The following is a 27,378-nucleotide window of genomic DNA, read 5'->3' as shown; positions in this document are numbered from 1 at the left end:
TTCTCTACCACACCTGCGTATCTGCTTCAGTCCACGTAAAAAGAGCTGCCGTATAAATAAAGTCCTCTCAAAAGAATTCAATTAGTTACAGAATGCTTGGTTAGAAGCTTATACTTTAATGGAAAGGCCTTTGGTTTGTTTCCTTTGAGGAAGGGGGTCTTGAGTGTGCTGGAGCTCACTATGTAGACCAGGCTGGCCTTGAGCCATCTCTCCAGCCCGGGTTAATTTTTTTATGATGAAGCAATAATAATAATAATAATAATAATAATAATAATAATAATAATAATAATAATAATAATGTTTTTGGAAAAGATGAACACATGCTCAAAAAAACTTGCATGTGTCCAAAGCAAGGCTATTCACAATAGCCAAAATATAGAGGCTTCCTAAGAGGTAATGAGATAAACAATACGCAGTGTATCCACACAATGAATCAGCTGGAGGAAAAGGACTGAGCAGTGTGTATGCCACACATGAATGAACGTACAAATGTGTTCAGGGAAAGAAGTGAGAAATAAAAAGACTAAGTATGCTATCTCTTCATTTACATAAAATGTACAGGAGACAAATCTGTAAAACAGTAAAGATCAACAGGGCACTCTCTCTCTCTCTGTGTGTGTGTGTGTGTGTGTGTGTGTGTGCGCGCGCGCGTGTGCACATGCGTGTATGTGTTTGCACTCTGGTGTGTATGTGTTTGAGCATATATATGTAGGAACAGACAGAATCAAGGTTAGCAGCAAAGAACACAGGCTGGTATTACAGAATAATGTATCCTAAACTTTATTAAAACAATACAGATGTAGAATTCTGTGAATAAAATCATTGATTTGCACACTTTACTTGGGTGACTTTTGTGATGTGTAAATTATATCTCAACAATGCTGTTGCCTGAATGAAGCCCTTTTGGCCAATTAGAATCATTTGTAATCAGTGTGTCTATCTTATTTTCAGCTCAGATAAGAGCTTGGAAAACACTCAGCACTCTGGGCTAAGGGCTAATGATGAAATCATCTGTAATTCTTACAAAATGAATGTCAAAGATGGCAGCTGGTCTCCCTAAGGTATGTGCAATATAATAGTTTAATTATACCATAACTATTTCTGACAGAAAAATTACATAGCTAATTAAATTTCAAGAAATGATACTGTAGGGAAAACATATTTTGTAACTTCTCTGAACTTTTAGAATGATGAACTATGTACCGTTTAATAAGTATTTTTTTTTATTTTGGATTAAATTTAAAATGTATTTTGAGCCAGGAAATGGTGACACATAACTTTAATCTCAGCATTTGGGAAAGACACAGGTGAATCTCTGAGTTCTAGGCCAGCCTGGTCTATGGAGCGAGTTCCAAGACAACCAGGGCTACAGAGAGAAATCCTGTTTTAAAAAAGAAAATGTACTTGGGTATATTTTAGAGGACAATTAGTGCTAAAAGTAACCTGCCTTCGTAATCTATTATCACATAGTATGTGATAACAAGGACACACAGAAATACCAAACACTGTTGTAAAACCTTTCTTTCTTCTCAAAAACTAACCCTAATATTAGGTAAAAAGAACCTGCCAAAAAAGCAGTTAAATGAAAAAGTGCTTCCATTAACACTTGGAATTTCAGCTAGGAAAGACAATATACATATACATAACTTTAGTTCACACTAGACTTAGAGAAATGATTAGGGAGGGCGAGATGGCTGAGTGGCTGAGAATGCCCAATGCTCTTCCAGAGGATCTGAGTTCAGTTCCAAACCCATGTTGGAAAGCTCACAGCCTGTAACTCCCTTCCAAGAAACCCAGCACCCGCCTCTGACTGCTGCAGATGCATGGATATGGGAATGTATACACATAGACGTAAAGAAACAGAACTGAAGCTTTACTTGCCTTAATGGAAGAGGTGAAGAAACAGGCTGACTGAGAATCAAGTTATCATGTGGGGATAACTGGAAGATTTAAAACAAAGCAAATGTAAAGATGAACTCTGACACACCATGTGTTCATAACAGACATAGACTACTGTGGCTGCCCATGAAGTTTCCCAGATCACCAGCGTAAGAGCAGTTAATACTATTTGGATTCTCTAAAGCAAGTCCTGATCTCTGGCTCCTTCCAACTTCTTACTCTGAATCTGATCTCTTATGTCTTCAACTTTTCCCCAATTCTATTTTAATAAATTTATGTTACAGGTTAAATGTGCGCAATACCATACATTTAGGGTCAGTAAAGTTATGGCCTGTAACAAATCCATGGGTTCTCTACTTTGTGAGCAGTCTTAATAGATCATAGACATGAGATTCCATCCCCCCAAGCACACACTCTAGCTGATTTTGTAATGTAACAGCAGAGCGGAGCCTGCAACAGAGACTGGATAACCTACAGAGATTAATACTGAGATAAAACAATTCCATATGTGTGTATGCTAGATAGCACTCTGGCACTCGGTGTCATGAAGCAATGAATGGCTGTGAAGAACAACTGTCAACGCCATCAAAAAGTATGCTCTAGAAATTTTATCAGTATCAGTAGAATAATGCAACTAATTTCATCTGCATCTTCAAATTTATGTACATTTCTACCAATCAGTAAATATCTATCTGCTAAATGATTTCTAATACTAATAATTCTACCTTCAGGGCTGTGGTAACCAGCAACACATATGGTATCAACACATGAAAATATTTCCTTTGTATGAATCATTTCATAGATTAAATAAACAGGCAATTTAAATTATCAAGACCTCAAAACAAGATATAAGCAAAAGAGTGGAGATGTATTCAACTGTGAAAACATTTGTAGTCATTAGAACTTCCCTGTTGCATCCAAGGCACAGGCACTTCCTCCCTCCTGCAATATGTAAACATACAACTATCTCTGATAACTATTCTAATACATTTAACCAACTATATGACTGTCAAAGGCACAGACTTTCAAATGTTTAAAGACAATGTGTGTGTGTGGGGTCATAACCCACATACTTTGTTCTTGGGACAGACCCACTGTGTAGACATGGCTGGCCCAGAAGTGACTATGTCGTCCGTGCTGAAGTCACACTCTCAACCCTCCTGCCTCCACCTCCCCGGAGTTGGGACTCCGTGTGTGCACACAAAGTCCTCTTCTGTGGATGGAATTAACATAAGAGCCTGGATTCCAACATGAACAAATATCTGGTCTTCTCCAGAGCTCATGCTACCTTCCCCACAATAACGTTGTTACACTTATGTCACATGCTGATGGAGCTGTTAATAATTCATACGGCCTTCATATTAAAAGAACCTTACCTGAACTAAAATCCGTGGCCTCTGAGGGGACGGAAAGGGAACTTTGTGCATAAAATGGGAAATATGCCTTAAAAACAAAAACAGAAAGTCATTGATTCCAAATTAATATCACTTGCTATGTGGTTAACATACCATCACAAACTCAAGCTCCTTAATGCCCTGTGCACTTAACTCCAAAGCCCCTAGTACTGTGGAAACAAAGTAACACAAAAAGTTGTTTGAATCATTGAAGTTGCCTCTGATTAAACTGAGCAACTTTATGTTAATAGCTCATTATATAAAACAGTATATTTTAGTGACTTACGTTTTCTTCTCTCTAAGCAGGTAATAATCAACATTACTAAAGAAACTAATTCTTATATTTGTAATATATTTTTAATTAATTCCTCATATTTTGTAACATATCCATCTCAGGCACTAAAAATTAAATGTTTGTAAATGATGAATAAGCTGGGTGTGGTGGTGCGTGTCTGTAGTCCCATGTACTTGGGAGACTGCAGATCACTTTGAGTTCAGGAGTTCAAGACAGCCTGGGCAACAAAGGAGGACTTCCCCATCTCAATAAGCCTTCCATTTAACAATGGGTGAAAATCTATATCAACAAGATGGCTTTTTGTTGTTTTGCTTTTTGCTTTTTGCTTTTTTTTTTTTTTTGTGGTGATCAGCATCAAACCCAAAACCTTGCACACACCAGCAAGTATTCTTTCACTGAACTGAACTGTCTCATATGATTCTTAGGGATACGATTTTGGTATTTAGCCTTGAACTTGTAATCCTCCTGCCTCCTGAGCAGTAAGATTACAGTCATTCACCAATCAATAAGTTCTGTTTTGAATATTTTAATGTTTTAAAGAAGCGGAAAGATGAAACATAACAATATTTTATTCTCTTCAGAAATAAGCTGTTTTTCTTGTATTGTTTTTCTTCTAAACATTATTTAAAGAGTACCTTACTTTTAGAAGTGAGATCATTAGAAATGAATGGAGAACTGGACAAGTCATTGATTCTGTGTTTTAACTATGTACTGTGAAGACTGTGTGAAAGGCTACTACTCGTCCCTACTATTACTTAAAACTGGAAGGAAAATAAGGACTAGAGGAATGAGTACCACAAGACACACATCTGACTGATTATCTGAAGCAGTCAGGAAATCAGGACTTTTGTATGATACATGAAATTCTAAAGGTGTCTAAGACCCATTCAGGGAGGATGGGAAAGGTGAAAACTCTTCTTATGGTAACTGAGAGACTCCATTTGCCTTGCTCACACAGTTGGAAATGGCAATGAAAGTGCCAAAGCACTGTGAATGAAACTGCTAACACCCTCTGAGAGTCAAGGCAGTTAAGAATGTCTCTGACTGGGGCTGGAGAGATGGCTCAATAGTTAAGAGCACTTGCTCTTCTTGCAGAAAACTCAGTTTAGTTCCCAACACCCACATGGTGATTTATAACCATCTATAACTTTAGTTCCAGGAGATCCGGTACCATCTGCTGACCTCCAAGGGCACCAGGCACACATGTTGCAAAAACAATCACACATATAAAATAAAAGAAATCTTGAAAAAAGAATGTCTGAATTAATGTTATTTGAGGTGGTAAATATCTGTCCTATACCTTAATTCCGGAGTGTATGTTTATAATACTCTGTATAAAGGATAAGTACCCATAAAGCATTACTATTTCAGACAAAGCATGGCTGCCATCTTGATTTTGCAAAAGTGCTTACAGGACTGAGTTATGAGTGAATTGGTTGTTTATTTCCCCCACACAGAATGCCATTCTTGTTCAGAAGATGATGAGCAAATTAAGCTTATCCAGTTAACAGATATTTTCCACACAGAATTAACAAAGTGCTATTACTTCAAGGAAAACAACTAAAAATACTTGTTAATAATTAAGTTCCAATTTTCAAGTGAAAAGTAAGAATTTGTCACCATGAACCCAAAAGCTTTCCAATATTCAAAAACGTTTCTGAAAACTGGAAATGCAGCTGGGAGGGGAAACATCTGCAGGACTTGTTTGATCTCTGGCACCACAGTCACAGTGAACATTACAAAAAACGACAACAACAAACCTTTTCTGTTTCTTTGTTTTGGGCTAGCAAGTAAGGTACTTGATGTCAACCCTAGTAACTTGAGTTCAATCCCCAGGACTCACAGACTGGAAGAAGAGAACTGAATCCTTCAAGTTGTCCTCTGACCTCCACCTGTGCACCACGGCAAGGACATGCCAACACGCATGCACATGCATATACATATATATGTGTATATATGTATATATATATACATAAAATAAAAATGTTAAAACTGCTCTGATGCTATAGATATTGATGTTAACAAGTGATTTTCTTATATCATAAAAAGACCTTTGACTACATTCCAATGATGTGATAACCTTAATGAACCATTGCTGTGCAAATGACCAATACACAATGCTACAAGATCATGCATGCATGAGTTAATGTTCAGTCAAGACTGGAAGAGATCCTCAGATTTTAATAGAACACAGAAGGAAACTTTATTGCTTAGGCTTCATATTTTGCATTATTAATAAGTTAGAAGAAACTACCACTTGCCAAACTTTGGGATAATGCCAAAAAATAACACCACAATCCTAAAATGACTTCTTAGGTGCCTCTCCCTTTTCTATTACATTATCTGTGTGAGGTCAGATTCTCCTCACATACTTCAACCAAGACAATAATTCAGAACGGAGAAAGAAAACTCAGCTGGGCTCAATTAGCCAAGGCATTAGAGGCTTCCCAACAGAAGGAAGATAGAACCTGAAAAGAGCACCTCCAGGAGATAGGCATGGCCCCTAGTTGAGAGATGGGGCCACCCACCCATCTCAAAATTGTTAACCACGAGTTGATCCTGTCCAAAGGAAAGACAGGGACAAAAATGGAGCAGAAACTGAAGGAAAGACCATCCAGAGGCCGCCCCCCCTGAGGATCCATCCCATCTGCAGACACCAAACCCTGACACTGTTGCTGGTGCCAAGAAGAGCTTGCTGACAGGAGCCTGGTATGGCTGTCCCTTGAGAGGTTCTGCCAGCACCTGACCAATACAGATGCAGATACTCACAGCCAGCCATTGGACTGAGCCTGGGGACCCCAATGGAAGAGCTAGGGGAAGGACTAAAGAAGCTGAAGGGGATTGTGGCTCCAGCTACAAATGTAGCCTTTTCTGCCATCGATGGGAGGGGAGGCCCTTAGTCCTGTGGATGCCCCAGCAGAGGGGGATGCTAGAGCGGTAAAGGTGGGAGCAGGTGAGTGGGTGCCTCATAGAGGCAAAGGGGAGGGGGGAGAGGAAGGATGGGATAAGGGGTGTGTGGAGGGGAATCGAGAAGGGAGAGATATCATTTGAAATGAAAATGAATAAAATGATTACTAAAAAAGATTCACTCTTCTCACTAACCACTGCTTTAAATAAGTTACTTTTCAAAGAAATGTTTAAACATGTAACTAGTTTGTTAATTGTTAAGTAGATTACAAATGAATTAATATATTATAAATCAGTTTTAATTTCTTATTTTTAATAAGATGTTTGTATTGAAAAACATAACACATAATGAAGAGCTCACTGAGTTCTCATATGATTTTAAAGGGGTTCCAACAGCAGAGAATTTCGGAAGTGCTAGGTTTTGACCACCAAAATGAGAGTAGACAGGAGCATGGGTCGACTAGAGCAATGCTGTATCTGAATGTACTTCCCAACTCTCCTCAGAGTCAGAAGTCTGACTACCAGCCTGGAGAGGCAGAAGTCAGGCTGCAGTGACACCTGCCCTTTGCATCACCGGTGTCTTACTGCATGAAGCCTTGTCACATTTTAGTGCTCTTAGTAAGTCATTAAAACGACAAAATGAAAAACAAAATGTCTGTATCAATTTCTTTTAAATTCATATCTAAACGTAGGACCACTTTAAAGGTTCATTATACCTCAATCATACCTAAAAATTACAAATGCAGTTTAGCATTTTAGCATTTTCAAGCTGGGGTGTGGCTCAATGACAAGGCACTTACCTGGCATGTGCAAGGCCCTGGATTTAATCTCTAACACTGCCAGGAAACCTAGTTCCAGAATTTCTCCAAATTAGCAGCTATAAACTTCATAAGAGTATTTGATATTTATTCCAAGTAACTCATTTAAAAATAAATTAGGACATTTGCTGGTAGAAATAAAATTGTTTGAAATAACAAGATTGTGAAAATATAAAGTTTTACATAAATAAAATAACCAAAATAATGTAACCAAATGTTTTTCTCAAATAACTCTCAAGGAACCCAATTTCCATATAAAATTGAATCAATTTTATATTTAATTAGGAAAGGGCTGACATGTTTTTTTAAAATATGATCTCTCTATGTGGCTCTGGTCATCCTGGAACTCACTATGTTGACCAGGCCTGCCTCCAACTCACAGAGATGTACCACCATGCCCATCATGGAGTGTGAAATTTAAACCTTGGAACTTATAACTTACTTCTCAATTGGAAGGGCATGAGGTCCAGAGATGGAATAGCGATACAGAAAAGTCAGAAATTTTCTGAATGCATCAAAAAAAGGCCAGTGGGAAAGCAGACAAATGCATTTGTTAGTGTGAATCGTTCTAGAACCATCAGACTTTCCATCCACCAGAGATGTTAAACCCAAAAGAAGTCTCTGTTTTTCTGTAAGGTTCTCCTCGGAGTATGGTTCATAAAATTGAATAGCAGCACCATAGACCTATAAAACAAGAAAGCATTTAATAAATATACTTTATTTTATTTAGTCAAAACAGGCGATCAGCTGAATATTTAATGAATGCTTGCCATGTACAGGTAAGGTGCCAGGGACTAGGAATACAGTAGTAAAAATCAATCTTGTTTTTCTTAAAAAAAAAAAAAAATTACAGGGTCTCCTAAGGCTGGCCTCAAACTTGTGATCTTCTGCTTAGCCTCTGAGTGCTGGATTTACAGGCATGAGTCACCACCCTGCTGACTGCTTTCTTGTATTTTCATGTATCCTTATTATTAAAAATAGTATTTTGCTTAAACTACAATTTTCAAATAAAAAGTGAAAGAAACTGAGCCTTGACATGGTGATTCAAACCTGTAATCCCAGCACTCAGGAAGCAGAGGATCTAAGCAAGCTCAAGAGCGGCCTGGTCTCCACAAAAAAGATGCTGTCTCAAAACAACAAAACCAAAAAGTAAATATTATACCAGTATTTTTATATGAAATGTTTGAAAATTATTCAGTAAGACAGTGAGACAAATGAGGAATGTAAACAATTCACTACATTTTTCTGTACCATGATTTCCCTATCTACAGAATGAGAATGTTGGCCTAGGTGATTCCAAGCTCCTTCCTCTGCCACTCTGCCCCTCCAGGGCTGGGATGCAGCTGGGCAGAACTCTAACCTGCAAGTGCAAGGTTTGGTCCCCAGAGTAACAAGAGAGGTCTGTTTTCTAAGTCATGTTATATTTTATAATGCCTTTGATATGATTTAGGAGTTTTTCTATCACAGAAAATGAACCAATGAGGGAATCAACATTTTATGATGAGGAAAGTCTTCACTAACATTTAAAAATAAAACCATTTGGAAGGGTGGGAGAACACTCTTTTCCTGTCTCTGGACATAGTAAACTCAACCAAATGGAAGAAATGTGTATTACTGGTTCCGTTTAGTTTTTACACTGCTTCTTGCAGATATGGAGCTTATGACTTAAAAATACACACACACACACACACACACACACACACACACACACACACACACACACACACACACACAGAACCAGCAAACTAGTAAAAGACACTGTACCTTTTCAGCTGAGGCTCCAGTTAACACAAATGTAGAGAACACAGGAAGAGGGTATTTGCTGTCTGGTGGCCAGCATTCAATAGTTGCCCCCATTGGTAAACAAAAGAGGGGAACAGATTCTGGCAGTGAGAACGACTCATAATCTTCTTGAGGATATCTGCAAATTAGACCTATGACAGCAGTGGGAAACATTAGGTCGCTGTGTCTTAAATGTAAGTTGAATGACAATAAAATGCTTTCTTATTTCACACACCTAGAAAGTAAAAAACTTGCATGTATGTTCATCAGATAATTCTGAATATGTCAGTAGGATTTATATGGATGTTAACCTTCAAAGACTGTAACTATTAAATTATTTAACATTTATCAAACATCATCTACAAAGGCTAGGTTAGAAGTAACAAGGAAAAGAGAACCCTCTGAAAACACACACACATAAAAATTCACTTTATGCCATATGCACTAAAGCATATATTTAAAATTTTCAATACAGATATATATATATAAAATACACATACATACATACTCACTCTACCACTTTGTTAACTATTCCTCGGGTATATCTTTATATCTGTCTGTCTGTCTGTATGCATGTATGTAAGTACTTATGTATGTTCTCCTGTAGGAGTCTAAATGTAAATTTTTACACAAATGAAAAAGGACCCACCAAAGAGTAGACAGAGATTAGAGTATCACAACGGTGTCACTTCAAACGTATTTCTAAATTCTAAACTTGTGGTCTTCTGCTTTGGCCTCCTGAGTGCTGGATTTACAGGCATGACTCACCACCCCTGCTGACCGCTTTCTAAATTATCCCAAAGCAACCCAATGTTTCCTGTTAATCTCCTCATGAAAATGGAATGGGTATCGTCCACTGAGTGTATCCTAGAAACAGAGCTTTATACTGAGTACTGTGGGGGTTAGAAGTTGAAAAAACAGGCCGAGTGGTGGCACACGCCTTTAATCGTAGCACTCCGGAGGCAGATGGATCTCTGAGTGAGGCCAGCCTAATCTACAGACTTAGTTTCAGTGCAGCCAGGGGGATGCAGAGAAACCCTAACTTGAAAAAAACAAAAACCAACCAAGCAAGCAATCAACAAACAAAACAAAACAAAAAACAAAAAAGAAGGAAAGAATGAAAGAAAAGAAAAGAAAGGAAAGGAAAAGGAGAGAAAAGAAAAGGTTTCATGACTGAGCAGCCTTAAAGTCTGGTAGACACTATCCCTGGTCGAGCCATGATAAAGTGGGAATCTGAACTGCGGGCTCTCCTACTATCTCTGATTCTCAACAAATAGGACTCAGGTTCTGCCATCTATAAGGCAAAATGAACGAGATAAACGAAGGCTCTCTCTCGTCACATGCCGGCTGGCCAGTGAGGTCCCCTGAGGATTCACAGTTAAGTTCTAGTCTCCCGGGTCCTGATGCAACAGTGCAGGTGTAAGGTAAGAACAGAAATGCTGGTGACTGTGTTCCCTGGAAAGTCAAAAGGAGAGAGAGTCCAGGACTCTGATTTTAAAAGGTTGAATCTGCTTTCTTATAAATAAGACCAATATGTTTGACATTTTGAGGGCTCTTAAAATTGAAAACTTCAACTATTCACCATAAAATTACAAATTAGTTTTAATACTATTCATTATCATAAAATATAACCATTAAATTTGACTAAATTAACATAAATACTAAAGAAGCATCTTCTCCATATTTTGCACTGGTTTAAAAATTAAAGAGAATTGGTATGTAGTCAAGTTGTTATTTAAACCTAAGGCTTAAAAAAAAATTCCACCTTCTTGTCAAAATGATCTTTCATGGAACATCCAAAACACTTTAAGACAAACTGAGACTCTAGAGACAGTGGCTGGAGCTCAAGTCCTGATGCTAACACATGCTAACACGGCACACAACCTGGCTACAGGCCAGTTTTGTTTTTAACCTTATAGACCCCACAATATATTTCTACATAAGGTATTTCTCCCCAAAATGATACTTACCTGCTTTGTAAGATATAGTGTTAGTCTTTGCCACTGACTTTTTATAGCATAAATACACTGCAGATCCCCACTGAAGAGAGAAGAAAAAAAATTGCACTTAATTTTCAAAAGGCAGTAACTTGACAAAATGGAATGTGTTTGAGCTCTCCGATGACTTCACTACCATGTAGAAACAGATTTCACCTGCAAACTATTGCCAATCTACTATTTTGTTAGAATCATTGTTTACTTTTCTTTCAGAAGATGACAATTCCCCTCTTTACAATAGCAGGAAAATTTGATGCTTTAAAATAAAACTAAGTCACAAAAATTTAGACTTTATTCAAAGTTCCAAGCTTGGGCAGAAGTATCAATGACCATTCTTGGTTGAAAAGTAAGAAAATAACCATTTAACATTAGTTTCTATAATCTTTTTTTTTTTCATTAAGAAAACTTGGGACAAATTTAACAACTAGAGACAAATTTTAAAAAGCTCTTCTCTAAGAGACTGAAGGAAAGGAGGCCCAATGACAAGCTCAACTTGGGATCCATCTCATGGGGTAGGGGTACCAAGGCCTGACACTACTATGCTAAGATATGCTTACAAACAGGAGCCTGGCATGGCTGTCCACAGAGAGGCTCTACCAGCAGCTACTGAGACAGAAGCAGATACTAACACCCACTGGACTGAAGTCGGGGACCCCTATGGTTGAATTAGGGGAAGGACTGAAGAAGCTGAAAGTGAGAGGGACCCCATAGGAAGGCCTGCAGTGTCAACTAACCCAGACCCCAGAGAGCTCCTGGCACATATGTAGCAGAGGTCGATCTGGTCTAGTCTCAGTAGGAGAAGATGCACTTAATCCTCGAGAGCCTTGATGCCCCAGAGAAGGGGGAGACGTGGCGGGGGGGGGGACTGACCACCCTCTCAGAGGCAACCGGGAGGAGGAATGGGATAAGGAACTGTAGGAGGAGGGAAATGATAGGGGTAGTGACTGAAATGTAAATAAATTAAATATTTTTTTAAAAAGCTCTTTAAATATTAAACACATAAAAATAATGAGTAGTAATAACATTTATATATCATTTGCTATTGTTGCAGGCACTGTCCCAAGTTCTAATACTAATTCATTTATTCTTCAAAAACACCTATGTACAGGGGCTCACTATATTCCTAGTCTATGAATGAGGAAACTGAGGCACAAATGGTAAAGGAATTTGTCCACATAGACATGGTTGGCCAGAGTCTTATGCTAACCAAGCTGTTAACAATGCCTCTTTATCCTCTGCAGAGGAGAATACATGCTCTGTGGTAATAGAGAGACTACTGTCTCAGGAAGAAAAAAGAAACACATTCTGGTTTTAACCTCAATGGCAAAGATTTAGCTAGAACACCTTGATTAGTTAGTGAGAATTAGAAACAGTTCTAATGACAATGTCAATTTCCTCCAGTCAAAAACAAATCATAGATACATCTGTAGGCTTGTATGGTGATACTAAAACAACATATCAAATCTGAAATAGTGTATGCTAGGCCCCATATTCATGAAAAAGTTCAAAAACATTCTTTGCCTTAACTATTACCATATATAGCCTTTTAAAACTATATGTGAACCAAATGTGTGGCTTGTGCTTGTAATCTCAGCACTCGGGAGAGTGAGGGAGACAAGATCACCATGAGCTGGAGGCTAATTTTGCTACAACCAGGCGGAGCTCCAGAATGATACCTTTTCTCACCTTGGACCAGCCCCAACCCCAAAAATTCTATTTGCTACCATGATTTTCTTCTGCTATAATCAGAATAGCCACATAATATTGCTAAATCATACTAGTCTACAGACATTTTCTACATATAATTAGTTAAAGTAAAAAAATGGTCATCTAATTGGGGATGACATATCTACATGTAAGTTCTTTTAGGATAAAGTTAGATATTGACAGTAACCACTTTTCAAATTGTTTCTTACATAAATAGCTTGGCATGACTTTGTATTAACCATTAAAGGGATCCACTGATAATTGCCATTAAATAATCTAAAATCTGTAAAGTGCTTGTTTGTACATGCTGAGAAGTAAAATTTGAAAATTGGCAATTAAAAGTTCAACTCTTAACAAAGTTATAAATTGACAGGAGCATACATTAGTTAAAATTTCCTTGATACGAATCTTGGGAATAAACATGGGCTTTGATATAGGAATTACAGGCGATACAACAGGGCATCAGCAGTGTAGGACAACGCTTAGCTCTCGGTTCTGCAGTGTTACAGCCTGGTCTGAGTCTTGGCTTCACCAGCTTATTGAAAGTGTTGGTATAAGAAAAGAACCACTTTTTAATTCTCAAATTTGCTTCTCTGTAAAATGAGAGTAAAATACCTACTAAGGTCACTGGCAGGAGTGAAGAAACACTTAGAATACCACATAGCACATGGGCACTAGGTAACTACAACTTATTTCATGTAAAATTTAGTGATATCAACAGCTTGCTTCTAATATTAAAAATCAGAATTTCAATGTCTTATAATAGAAGACAGAACAAATTATAGAAAATTCATCCAATGCAGCAAACTTCATTAAAAACTGTTATGTCTGCTAGGCCTTCCTCATCCACACATTCAGTTTTTACAGTTCAGTTGCCTGTGGTCAATTTGGTCATAGTGACTCCCCCTTCTCTCTCAGCTCCCCTGGATCTCCCTTAACTCCCAAATTCATGTCCTTTTGTTTGTCTGTTTGTTTTTAATAACTCCAATTAGTGCTCCTACATATGCATGAGTGTGGGGGCATCAACTGGACCATGGGTAGCCTACCAGTGGTCACACCTTCAAAGAACACTTACTCCCAGAGCTGGAGAGATGGTTCAGCAATTAAGAGCACTGGTTGCTTTTGTAAAGGACCCAAATCCAACTCCTAGCACCCACATAACAGCTCACAATCATCTGTAATTCCAGTCCCAGGGGATTCAGTACCCTCTTCTGGCCTCCATGGGCACCAGGCACACACACACTTGGTACACAGACATGCAGTTAAAACATCCATAAATAGTAAACAAAAGCAAAAAAAAAGTTACTCTCGTTCCCCCAGCAGCCACCAACTGCCAAAATATTTTCAAGTTGAGATGGGGCCTCATCAGCACTTTCCCCATCAAGTTAGAAGTTTTAACCTGCATGGCATTTGTGATGGGGACTTGCACTATCCTGCTCCATCCTGCCTAGGACATGAATCATCCCTTTGTCCAGAATATACTTGCAGTGTTTGCTATCTGCCCATTACTCACTCCACAGCAACAGCAGTGCCTGTATTTGAGAAACTTTCACCATACTTAACAATGGATCCAACGTATCGGAGCGGTGATCCTGGCTATTGCTCTCCTGCTTTGTCACACTTCCTTACTAGTTACTGGTGCTAATCTACCATGCCTTATGCACAAGTTAAATTTTATTATAAACACATATAGGGAAAAGCATAGTATCTACAGAGTTAGGTGTTATTCAAAAATCCAAGGGAAAGGTCAGAGAGATGACTCAGCAGTAAAGAGCACGCACTTCTCTGCAGAGACCTAATAATTACATCAGGCAGCTCCCAAGCCTGAAACTCCAGCTCCAAGGAATCCAAAGCTTCTGACCTTTGAGCACCTGCACTCATGTGCACATACCCAAACACAGACACGCAGATACATAATCACCAAAAAACCTTTTTGAAAATCTAGGAGTATCACTAGGAGTCTTGGAATGTGTTTTCCACAGGTGCAGGTGGACTTTAAATACATTAAAAGATGTTTAAATGTCACAATAGCCAAAACATGTTAAAATCACAGTAATTTATACTTTGCTAATTCAAGACATTAACTGACAACAATCAATGTTGGCAAGGTGTAGGACTAAAGATGGCGCATTCTTATAGACTAAGGCTAGAGGAAATATAAATTACCACCATGTTTTCAAAGCAATCAGTCAATGTCTTTCAAACTACACAGTACACAGACAGACACATCAATGCTATGTCCTTTTTTTCTTATGAGTTATTTATTCATTTATGTGTACGAAGGTTTGCCTGCATGTATATATGCAGACCACATGCATGCCTGGTGCCCATAAAGGTCAGAAGAGGGCATTCGATCTCCTTGGAACTAGAGTTACAGATTGTTGTGAGACACTATGGGGATGCTGGGAACCAACCCTGGGTCCTCTGCACAAGCATCCAGTGTGCTTACCCTGGGCCTTCTCTCAAGCCCCCAATTCTACTTTCAATTATTTGTTCTTCCGGTGTCTTTTTAAGAAACATTCATAGGAAAAGGCAAGAGCTGATCAAAGCTGCAGTGCTGGTAATGGAAAACTAGAAATAACTTGTGTTTACTACCTGTATTTGCAGTTTCTGTAATAGTCTATAAGTATTAAAAGAAAGTAGGACGTTACATAAACTAAGATAGAGGAATAGTAAAAATTTTGTTTTGAATAGAAATTACACATACACATACACGCATGTGTGCGCGCGCACACACACACACAGACACACACACACACAAGAGGGGACCTGGACTGGTGCCACATAGGTTTAATTCCAGCACTTGGGAGCCAGAGGCAGGTGATCTCTATGTTCTGCCTTGTCTACACAGTGAGATCTGCCTCAAAAAAAAAAAAAGTAAATGTAATTTTTAAAGATTATTATGGCTTGGATCAGGCTTACAACCCTAAAGTGGTTAAGAAGTGATCAAGGTCAAGGGACGTTTAAAATTAGAGTCATTAGAGTCAGCAAAGTTCATTGGTGGACATAGTAAGCAGAAAAGAAAGGCTCACATTTCTCCTAGGTTTATTCATTCGAGTAAGTTAAATTTTTTTATTTATTAGACAAGCAAGACAATGGAAATAAGATCTGAAAAGGTACATCAAGATTTCACTGCAGGTCGTATTAAATTTGAGGTGCTCTATTAAGTAAGATAACTAACAAGAAACAATAAATTAGATCTAGTCAGACACAGAAATTTAGAAGTCACCAACACACTGTATTAGAAAAACTAGATTAAAAACGGAGTAAGCTTTGTTTGTAAAGATGAACATGCTGAGGACTGAACTCTGGGCACTCCACTGCACAGGCAGCTGGGAGACACAAAGGAATGGCTGGTGAGCCAAGAGAGAAGAGACTCAGTCACTGTCTGTAGCAAAACCTAAAAGGCTGAGATAAAGAACTGACTATGAGCCTGAGCAACAAGAAAAACCTTGGGATGAAGAGGTCAAAAACTTAACTGGAGCCAGGTAGCAACAACGCACACCTTAGAGCACCTTTCAGTGCTCGGGAGGCAGAAAAAGGCAGATCTCTATGAGTCTGAGGCCAGCCTGGTCTACAGAGTGCACTCTAGGACAACCAGGGCTAAATGAAGAAATCTTGTCTAGAAAAAACAAAATAAAACAAACAAAAAAACCCAAAACAAACAAAAGCCAAAAACCAAACCAAAACCTTAACTGGAAAGAGCCCAGGTGAAGGATGGAGTGAAATATATCCAACTCTTTCTTGCAGGGAATGAGGCTGACAAGGTCTCAAGTAGCTCAGAATGGCTTTGAACTATGTGGCCAACGGTGATCTTGAATCTGTGATCCTTCTGCCTAGACTCCTAAGTGCTAAAAGTGCAGGTGTGCTTCATCACACCCAGTAATGCAGTGCAGGGCATGGAAACGGGGCCTGATGTGTGCTAGGCAAGCACTGTGCCAGCTCAGTCATTTCCCCCTCAACCCCACCACATATTGAGCTCTTGAAAAGTTTTACTATAGAGAATGGTGGAACGGGACAACGGAAGAGAAGGGAATATGGAACCAAAAACTTTTAGAAAGAATGGTGATCTTGCAACAAGTGTTGCACGTGCCTAAAAGAAGAAAACTGATGGTGAACGAAATAGTAGGGAAAACCAGCAATGAATGCCACGTCTGCAGAGCTGTATATGTATAGGATCCAGCAAGGAAGCCTGGGGACAGCCATGGTGTTAACGTACTGATTTTGTAGTAATACGGAAAAGTTATTTAAGTTAGAAGGAAGAAGGGGAGAGGGAAAGAGAAGATGAAGCTCTTATACAGTTTCTGTGAAAGTACAACTAAGTACTTTTGAAAACAATAAAATACCCAACATCCTTAAAAACATATTTTTCAGATCTGTTACGCTATTTTGTTTTCAAGAAAAGCCTTACAGTTATGCATTTCTTCGCTGGCAAGTGGCTAAGTGTATTAGTGCTACAGGATTAACTTACCATACTGTTGTTGAGATTCTTGTCGACCTTGCAGAAAGTGTGTGGTGGGCTCTCCCCTTTACTGGGTATAATAATGCATATGTCTGTGACGGCCAGAGTGTTCTGAGTGGTGTTCTCAGAGGCTCTTCGGTAGGTGATGTAGATTCTTTGTGATGAGGTGCTGCCGCTAATATTGGCAGGTCGGCCATAGGGGGTGCTCTGAATAATCTCACAGCCCTGCTTCAATCTTTCTTTCCAGTCATATAATACCCTAAAACATAATTTTTAAAAGTAAATACACAAAGTCCCCTCAAACCTGAAAGTAACATTCTCAAGTTGCATGACTATCCCAAGTGCAGCACTAAGTCTGTGTTGGAATACTCCAATGATCCAGTGCTCAGGAAGAGGAGGCAGGAGGATCAGAAATGCGAGGTCATCCTTGGCTACACAACAAGTTCAAAGTCATGGCTACTGTAGATTCTGCCACATCTCCATCTTCTGCAAAAAAGAGTTGGGTGTATCCTGCCCCATTCTTCACTGACTCTTTCCAGTTGTTTTTAATAAACCTTGCAACTTATTTTAAGACTAAAATATACAGTCATACTAAAGGATAACTGTTTCCCTACTACTAAAACTTTAAATAATATAAAAAATTCGGGTTGGGGATTTTAGCTCAGTGGTAGAGCGCTTGCCTAGGAAGCGCAAGGCCCTGGGTTAATTCCCCAGCTCCAAAAAAAAAAAAAAAAAAAAAAAAAAAAGGAAAAAAAAATTCATATAAAGCTTTGCGCTTATTAATTTAACAGAGTGGCAGTAATTAGATACAAGGACACTTAATATTCAGCATTCTACTTAATTAAGTTATTTATTAATATATTTACTTTCTATGTTCTATAAAATCAAGCACATTTTATGGGAAACATAACTGTATTTTAGTCACAATTAAACACTATAGAGGGTTGCATGCCTAGATAGTACCTTTTTGTATACTTTCACTCTAGTACACAAAGGAGTTAAAAACACATAAATTATTTAAAATGCTACTGCTAACTGCATTGCCTTAGGCAGCATTTGATCTCCCAGATCTAATACTACCTAGTCATAAAATCAAAACTTAGCCTGAGATAGTTTGGTGGGTAAAGGCATTTGTCACAAACCTTGAAAATCTGAGTTAGATCCTGAGTTAGAACCAACATGGTAGAACATACATACACACACATGCGTGCACACACACACACACACACACACACACACACACACACACACACACAGAACAAAGATAGAGACAGACAGAAAAACAGAGACTCAGACAAATCAAATGCATACATGCATACATATACATATACATATACATACACATACACATACACATACACATACACATACATACATACATACATACATATATACAATAAAGAATAAAATAATTTTCCTGGCTTCAAAAGATACAATGATGAGAAGAATATCATAAAGAATGGAGAAGGGGCTGGAGATGGCTCATTGGTTAAGAACACTGGCTGCTCCTCCAGAGGACCTGGGTTCAATTCCTAGCACCCACGTAGTGGCTTACACCCACCTGAAACTCATTTCAGGGGATCCGATGCCCTCAATCGCCAAACTATGATGGTACATACTTTAATCCCAGCACTTGGGGGGCAGAGGCAGGCAGATCTCTGCCTCCCTGGGCACTATGACTGCATGTAGTTCACATGCTGGCAAAACATGTATAAACATAAAATGGGTTTTCTGTTTTGGGGGAGGTTTCTTTTGCTTGTTTGTTTGTTTGGGTTTTAGTCTTTGGGTTTTTTTTTTTTTTCGGAGCTGGGGGCCGAACCCAGGGCCTTGCCCTTCCTAGGCAAGCGCTCTACCCCTGAGCTAAATCCCCAACCCCGGTTTTTAGTCTTTATAGATAGGTTTTCTCTGTAAAATCCTGACTGTTCTCTGTAGACCAGGCTGGCCTCGAACTCACAGAGATCTGCCTGCCTCTGCCCCCAGATGCTGGGATTAAAGGTGTATGCCATTATTGCTTGGTGAATTTTTTAAATGAAGAAAACATTTGTAAGTCATATACCTAGTGAAGGACTGCATTAAGTCATAATAAGATTCCATTTCATACTCACTAGGACAAATAATTAAATAGCAATATGAAATATTATATAGACTAGGAAGGAATCAGAATCTCCCCACCCCATACCCTCTAAGTGGGAATGTATAATGCTTGTGAAATGCTTTGGAAAATATTCCAGAAGTTCCTCACAAGGTTAAAAACAGAATTATCATATGACCCAGCAATTCCACTCCCAAGTGTATGTGTACGTATGTATATGTATGTGTGTGTGTATATATATATACATACACACAACAAAACAGGTCTACATAAAACCTTGTATATGAATAATCATAAGAACATTATTAATAATAGTGTCAGGGTATAAACAGTCCAAATATCCATCAACTAGTGGCACAATAAGTTACAGTGCAGCCATATGTTGGAATACTATTTGGTCATATAAAGGGATACAGTACCAGTACATACTACAACATGGATATACCTTAAAAACATATTTTGTGAAAGAGGCCAATCATACAAGGCTTCTACACTGCAATTCCACTGCATGAAATATCCCAAATGGGCAAATCTATAAAGCCAGCAGGAAAATGGTGATTGTCTAGGGCTGAAAAGGTTGGGAAACTGGACATTGCACACTAATGAGGCGGGATTTTATTCTGACGTGATAAAAGTATTCTAAAATATGTTGTGGTGACAGCTGCACGCCTCTGACTATACTGAATTATATGCTTCAAACGACTAAAAAAGATTGCATGGTATATACTTACATCTCAAGAATGCTATTATAAGTAGAAAAGAGTAAGCCCCCAAATCCAATACAGCAGGACTCTAATTTACCCCTAGATCCTTATTTCATACATGGTTAAGCATACATGTACTCGTATGTTATGTCTGGCTGTGCTTTCATCCATTTGAGAGGTTGAGGCAGGAGTCTGAGAAAGCCTGAGCAACACAGAACCTTAACTGAAATTTTTTTCAATTTAAACTTTGTGGTGAGGATGATCCATTAGTTTTCTGGTACCCTCTGCATTAAATATATTTACTTTCTCCCTTGTATCTAACAGGAAATCGAGCACTAGGACCCGCAGGCCAGAGAGACGGAAATGGCGTAAATATTAAACTCTTGTGTTGCTTTATTTTTAATTTTCCTCCCACTCTCACCCCCAGTTTTTATGGGTGGTAGGGGCAGAACAGGTTCTCACTATGTAGCTCAGCGGGTGTCAAACGAAACAATCTCCTGCCCTAGTGCTAGGATTACAGGCAATAGACTACACCCAGGCAAATGTGTTTGTTTCAAAAGCTAACACTAAACACAGTTAACTTCAAAATCTACAAGGCATACAATTTAAATTAACGATAATAAAAAACTTACCCCAGATCAGTAAGTGGAGGCTTATCTCTCCCTCTCTTATAGCAAAGATAAATCTGGGGTCCCACAAGACTTCCATTATTAAGATCTGCCGACAATCCAGTTGGGGTTACGTCAATACACACATAGTCCCGAGGCACCTCCTCCCCAAGGGATTTGATGATAACAGAAACATCTGTGATGGGTTCTTTTGGTCTTGCCACTTTGTGACAGGCATCGTTGAAGTGAATTTCCTCTTCAAGAGGCTTTGAAATGTCAGTTAAGCCTGCTACAACAAAGTAGTCAGCAACACGAGGCCCCTTGTCTTCAATCATCTCCCATCACAGAGTTTATATCTAAACAAAAAATAAAAGATCTTAATTCTATAATCTGCCAAGTCAACAGTACAAGTCTAGAAAGAATGCAGGTCCTGTTCATACCAGTATTAGATATTTACCCATAAAGTGAAAACATGCCTTTATTATGAATCTAATGCAGGAATTCTAATTTTGGTATCACGGAAACCTAGATCATTGAAGTAGATAACAAAACCAAGCCCCAGTCCTTTAAATATGTAGATGAACCTTAAAAATATAATGGAAATTCCCATAGTCTCAAAATATGGAGGAAACCAAATGCCAGAATGCAATCTCTAAGCTAATGTTAAATCAGAAAATCTGCTACCTCCTCAATAATCAGGAGTTGTGTTCTAGAAGGCATTACAAGGACAGGAACAAGGTTATGCGCCAAAGCAGACAGGAAACTGGAATGCACTCACAGAAATCAAAAAGCACCAAATGACTAGAGTATTGTTTAAAGAGTGGATTTTAAAACCTGTCCATTGGGCTTGGATGCAGTTCGGTGGCAGAGGATGTGTGAGGTCCTAGTTCAACCCCAAGCACTTAAATAAAACACTTCCTACCCACTGACACAGGGAGATAATGAAGTCTGCTTCAACACATCCCTGGCTTGTGCTGCAGGTAAGACTCTGGAGTGTAAACTGAAGCCATTTTTAAGGTTCTAGGCCGCTCCAACTGAGAAACATAGAAGACAAGTGTTCTGAGACTAGTGACTTCCCTGGTGGAGCAAATGCAAGCCAGCTCTTGAGGCTACATCTAAACCTAGGATTCCACAGGCAAGACCCAGCAGAAGATGAGCTCCAATTCTAAGCCACAAAACATAGATGGAAATCTATCTCAGCAAATACAACAAACAGGAACTCAGATAAAGAGAGCACAACACTCTCACAATAAATTAAAAAGACAAATGTATACATACATCTATAAGCATTTAAGATCAAAACCTTCAGTTTACCATCAGTTATGCCTTATCTTCTCCTTCAGGGTAATATGCTTCTGGCTTTGTAAACCACTGTTACAGGGGGGAAGTAGTATTTAAAAGAACAATCGAGAACGTGTCTCATATCAGTCTTGGTTATAATAAAGGCAAACAAGAAAAAGGATTCCAAGTGCAAACAAATAGGCATGCACACATACCATAACTTCTTCACGGTTACCACAGTTACCACAGTTTCACATATGGGGCACACAGATGCCTATAGCATATATTTTATATATATAGAAAGGAAAATATTAAAGTTAGTAGTCATTTGCTTACCCCAAGATTTCCAAAAATGTACTTGGGCAATAAACCTTATTTTACCACCTAACAACCAGAAAACTCTACATGTTTTAGAAAATGCTAGTTCAAAATAAAGAAGCTTCCCTGAGGAAATTTGTGTTGCACATCAAAGTAAAACCTTCTCCAGTGGCTGAGGAGTTGGTTCAGTGGGTAAAGGAGCTGCTGTGTAAGCCTGACAACTTGAGTTCAGATCCGCAGCACCCATATAACAGCTGGGAGTGCTTGAGGTAGGGAGATATAGACTGTAAATTCCAATGCACCCGGGTGAGTCCCAGGTTCAGTGAGAAACTCTGTGTGAAAGCATACGGTGGAGATTAACAGAGGAAGGTATCAGACATTGACCTCTGGCCTCTATGTAAATACACACGTATGAATGTATCCATGCTTACATACATAAACCAGCACTCACACATATAAGACACACACACACACACACACACACACACACACACACACACTTCCTGTTTGTTTTTGTTTTTTATGGCTGATGGGGATTGATTGATGCAGGGAAGTGGTCTTCCATGAGCCTTTGGCCTCAGAAAATACACTTCTTTACATTAATTTTTGGAAACTGGGGATCACAAAACCATGCACTTAATTCAAAGGGTCTCTAGATAATAACTTTAATACAAAGCATTGAAATCTTATTCATTTGAATTAACAATACTGTGTCATAAACTAATATTTATTTAACAACTGTCTTTTTCAAAATATTATAAATAACCTTATGAATGTACTCATAAGACAGAATGTTTAGGAGCTGGCAAAATGAGTCAGAGGGTAAAGGCACTTGGTGCCAAGCCTGATGACTTCAGTTCAGTCCCTGGGATCCCCAAGGTGGAGGAGAGAACTGACTCCCACAAACTATCCTCTGATTCCCATATTCCTGTCATGGTATGTATGTACCCACCTATGTCTAGATACATACAAATAAATAAAATATAAAGAAAATGAGATGTTTACAGGCCTCTCAAAACTTTATATCCCTCAGAGAAGAATATGAGGTGAAGGTGATACAAATGTATTTTATGAAATTCTAAAAATTAATAAAAATATATTAAATTTGCAACTCTGCTTAGATAGTATCTCAGTTATTTTTAAAATGATTTAAAGTATATGATAGCACCTTCAGAGCTTTTGTTTCTAACCTCTCAACACTCCTCACCATGGCAGGGTTTCATTATATAGCTCTTGCTGTTCTAGAACTTACCATGGAGACCAGGCTGGCCTTGAACTCACAGAGAGCCACCCGCCTCTGCTTCCCAAGTGCTGGGATTAAAGCCGTGTGCCACTATGAAAAACAAACACTAGCTTTTCATAGAAGATATAGTTGAACCTTGGTGAAATCCAAGACTAGGCTAAGTAGTCTGACATCATGACATGCTGAGCATGGAAGCCAGCCCCTTCCATACCAAGGCAAGTACTCTACCGTGAAGGCAGCTCCATTCCCCGGCCCTAGTACTTCACTGTCAGTGGAGTCAGCTTTCCTTGAAAATAGAAAACAAGATGTGCGCTCTGTTCATAAGAGTATGAGATGACTAAACTGCAAGCCATTACGAGAAGGTTCTTACCCATTCAGCAACTAATGGAGATTGGTTTGTTGCTCTCCCTTTCAATCTCTGACCAATCCAGATGCTTTCAATTTCTTATCTCACTCCATTAGGTCAAAGTAGGCAAGCATGTGCTACCCAGACAGACTGCCTCTAAAGACAAGAGGTGAGAGTGAAAATCTGAGGGAACATACATACATACATACATACATACATACATACATACATACTACACACACACACACACACACACACACACACACACCATTATACCTATAACATTATTTATGTTAAAATTCTGAACACTTTGAGTTTTGTAAAGTTAGTAACTACCACTGCCGGGTATAGTGACCACACTTGTGACCCTAGCTTATAAGGGTCCAAGGATTGAGAGTTTGAGGTCTAGGCTCTTTAAAAATGTATCAAATACTACTGAAATGTCCAGATATGATATGATAATCACACACTTAGACTTATATTTGAAAATGGTCAGTACTACAATGGACCAGTTGATTAAATAGACTATAAGAACTTTTCTGCTGAATTTGAACTCAAAATCCTCCTTCATTTTCCTGAGTGCTGGGATTTCAGACTGTGTATTATGCTACCCCTCCAAGAGACACCTTAAAATACTTTTTAATAAATTATTTTGTTTAATAAATTATTTGTCACTCACAGTTATCATATAATGACTACATCCCAAATCCTTAAAGTTCTGAAAATTAAATTTCCAATATTTAACATAGAAGGAAGCCAGCTGAAACAAATCACAAGGAAAAACAAAAGCCACTCACACATTACTGAAGCTTCGGTTGGAGAAAAGAGTTCCTAGTGTGTGAGTTCTTTGGGCCTTAGGATTTGAGAAATACTGTATTGAAAAGAATAAAATATAAGGTTAAATTAATTCCAATAAAATATCCCCCCTAGTATATCTGTGGATACTTAAAGATCTACTACTAATAATTTTACGATAAATACCAGCTTCTTCAGAACCCACATTTTAGTCAATAATAGACACACACTTGAAAAGAAATAGACATGGGAGTAGGAGAGAAAGCAGAATAACAAAGGGCGCAGAAGACCACATGTGTGAGGGCAAGGGAGGGAGATCATCTTAAATGGCTGCTCCTTAGGCACTGTGTCTAAGTGTCTCATTCATTAGACAAAAATATATATGTTAGATAACTTAAAAATGGACTCAGAAAAGTTCCATATACATGTTCCAAATAAATCCAATGTTCAAATGGTTTTTTTCCTTTATTATAAATGTTTAAAACTATCTTAATATAATTGGCATATCAATCCTTAACAACAGATACAAGAGGGATAGGATAAAGAAACCAAAGTTGGGCTAGGAATGTTGTTGTTCAGTGGTACAGTACTGACCCAGTCTACAAAATGTTAAATTTTTAGCCCCATGGAAAAACAAACAAAACCCCCAAACCTTAGGTGGAAAACAACAAGGCCTGCTCTGTTGTGAGGTTGCAAGCCAGGGGCATACTTTCTTTAGATTGAGTGGGCTTGTGGGCTGTAGTTATGAATGAAGAAAAGGTGGCCTCACTGATAACGTTTGGGGAGGGTAGTAGTTTTAGTCAGCTGGGGTTCTAGAATATCCTCTCCGACCCCAGTATCATGTGATGGGCCCCTGTACCCATTCTCTTACTCCTTCTTGGCTTAAAAAAGACTAAAGACCAACAACCCTTTCAGAAGAAATGACTTTCCTCTTCCCTTGTACTAGGCCTGTGGGGTTGAGGAAGTGTGATTTCTTGGAGACTTCTACAATGTTCCTTTCTCAAGGTGTGAGTAGAACACCATCCCACGAATTTTCAATAAATCTTTATCACTTAACCTGGAAAAAAGTTTCACTGGGTCTAATTTTCAGAAAACACAAGTTAAAGCACAAAATGATCTGTCCATCAAGAAGGGGAATTTACTGTATCTTTAACCACACTGGGCCATTGTCTAATGACAGAGAAATAGTAGCAGAAACAGTTAAGAATAAGATTTTAATGACTGGTGGCAGGGAGAAGTAAAGAGTCCTCTATGAGTTCAAGGCCAGCTTGATCTACAGAGTGAATTCTAGGTCAACCAAGGCTAACACAGCTAGCCCTTTTCTAAAAAAGGAAGGAAGAAAGGAAGGAAGGGAGGGAGGGAGGGAGGGAGGGAGGGAGGGAGGAGGGAGGAAGGAAGGGAGGAAGGAAGGAAGGAAGAAAAAAAAAAAAGAATCCATGACTCAGTTGGTCCTAGATGCCAGTCTGGTAAATGGGAGATAAGAGACCTAGAAAGTTTCAGGCAAATTTTGATACAATGTCTTAGCTGGGAAAGTGAAAAGAGTTGTGAGAAACAATGTAGTACAATCTTGTTACCTCTTGCTTTTATTGTTTGATTTTTTTTAAAAGGCAGGTTTCTACAATGTAGCTCAAGGTAACCTTAAATTTGTAATCCTTCTGCTTCAGCCTCCCAGTATTGGCATTACACGCCTGTACCAGCATGTTTGCCATTGTTGTTACCTTTTGGATTGCTAACTGTGATCAAGACAAATGCTTTTACAAAGTAGGACAGTACTCCACTTCAGGCTCACTGAACAGCTTCGAGCAACACATGGAATGGTACATATTTTTTTCAAATATTTCTAAATCTTATTGTTCACTGGTATCAAGGAGTTAACACATCTGCTGACCTGATGAAACATTTTTTAAAAACTACATCAGCATATACAATTTCAAGTTAAAATACTCTATCTGTGAAACTACCTGTAAATTTTTCAAATACCTGACAGGATATCAACTTGTTTAGATTTCAATATGAATGATGAGTATGCTAAAACCAAGTCCAAATACATTTTCTTTACAATTTTTTTGACATTTATCTCATGTGTGTGTGTGTGTGTGTGTGTGTGTGTGTGTGTGTGTGCATACACATGTATACATGACATTGTATACAAGTGAAGATCAAAAAAGCCTCATAGGAGTTGGTTCTCTCCATTATATGGGTTCCAGGAATCACACTCAAGTTTTCAGGATTGGCGGCAAGTGCTCTTACCCTCTGGAGCCATCTTACCAGCCCCCAAATTTATTTTCTGCCATTATGAATTCTTTAATACAGTAAGAACACTGGTTTGACTATGACTTTAAACAATGTATTGTTATTAAAGAAAACATATCATTTCCTTCAATGTTGAATTTTTAGATTAATTTATTGTCACATTCCCAGTATCACATATTTCTATTGACAGAATAAACTTTATTCTGATTCCATTAATTATGTAAAAAAGAGAGATTTTAGAATTAATTGATTTTTATTTACTACATTAGTATTTGCAAAGTATGCTTCTGCTAATAGAGGAAACAAAAAACAGGTAAATAGTTAGCCCTATTTACTAGCACATCCATCACTGATTGTGGAGCACATACATTGTGGCACCCTCTCTTAACCACACCCACTTTTCTTCAGATACTACCTCCTGTCCTCACTTCCTGTAGCATGCTTTCATACATTTATATATTTTAAAAAACAGATATA

At 38.5% G+C, this 27,378-nt stretch overlaps 1 protein-coding gene across 1 annotated transcript in view; it reads right to left on the bottom strand.

Moving 5' to 3' along the window:
- Dennd4a (DENN domain containing 4A) overlaps positions 1–27,378 on the bottom strand; it is a 107,459-nt gene that overhangs the window by 58,331 nt on the left and 21,750 nt on the right. Inside the window, exons 2-10 of the mRNA XM_032911013.1 lie at positions 24,651–24,724; positions 23,878–24,009; positions 20,690–21,021; positions 17,271–17,520; positions 11,066–11,135; positions 9,078–9,247; positions 7,756–7,997; positions 3,276–3,342; positions 1,882–1,940 (exon numbers count right to left, since the gene is read on the bottom strand). Coding sequence (XP_032766904.1) covers positions 1,882–1,940; positions 3,276–3,342; positions 7,756–7,997; positions 9,078–9,247; positions 11,066–11,135; positions 17,271–17,520; positions 20,690–21,000 — 1,169 coding nt within the window. The 5' untranslated portion in view covers positions 21,001–21,021; positions 23,878–24,009; positions 24,651–24,724. The remainder of the gene's footprint in view (positions 1–1,881; positions 1,941–3,275; positions 3,343–7,755; positions 7,998–9,077; positions 9,248–11,065; positions 11,136–17,270; positions 17,521–20,689; positions 21,022–23,877; positions 24,010–24,650; positions 24,725–27,378) is intronic.

This window comes from Rattus rattus, chromosome 8, assembly GCF_011064425.1.
Source record: "Rattus rattus isolate New Zealand chromosome 8, Rrattus_CSIRO_v1, whole genome shotgun sequence".
Classification (NCBI taxonomy): Eukaryota; Metazoa; Chordata; class Mammalia; order Rodentia; family Muridae; genus Rattus; species Rattus rattus.
This window is presented reverse-complemented; position numbering and strand designations above follow the sequence as displayed.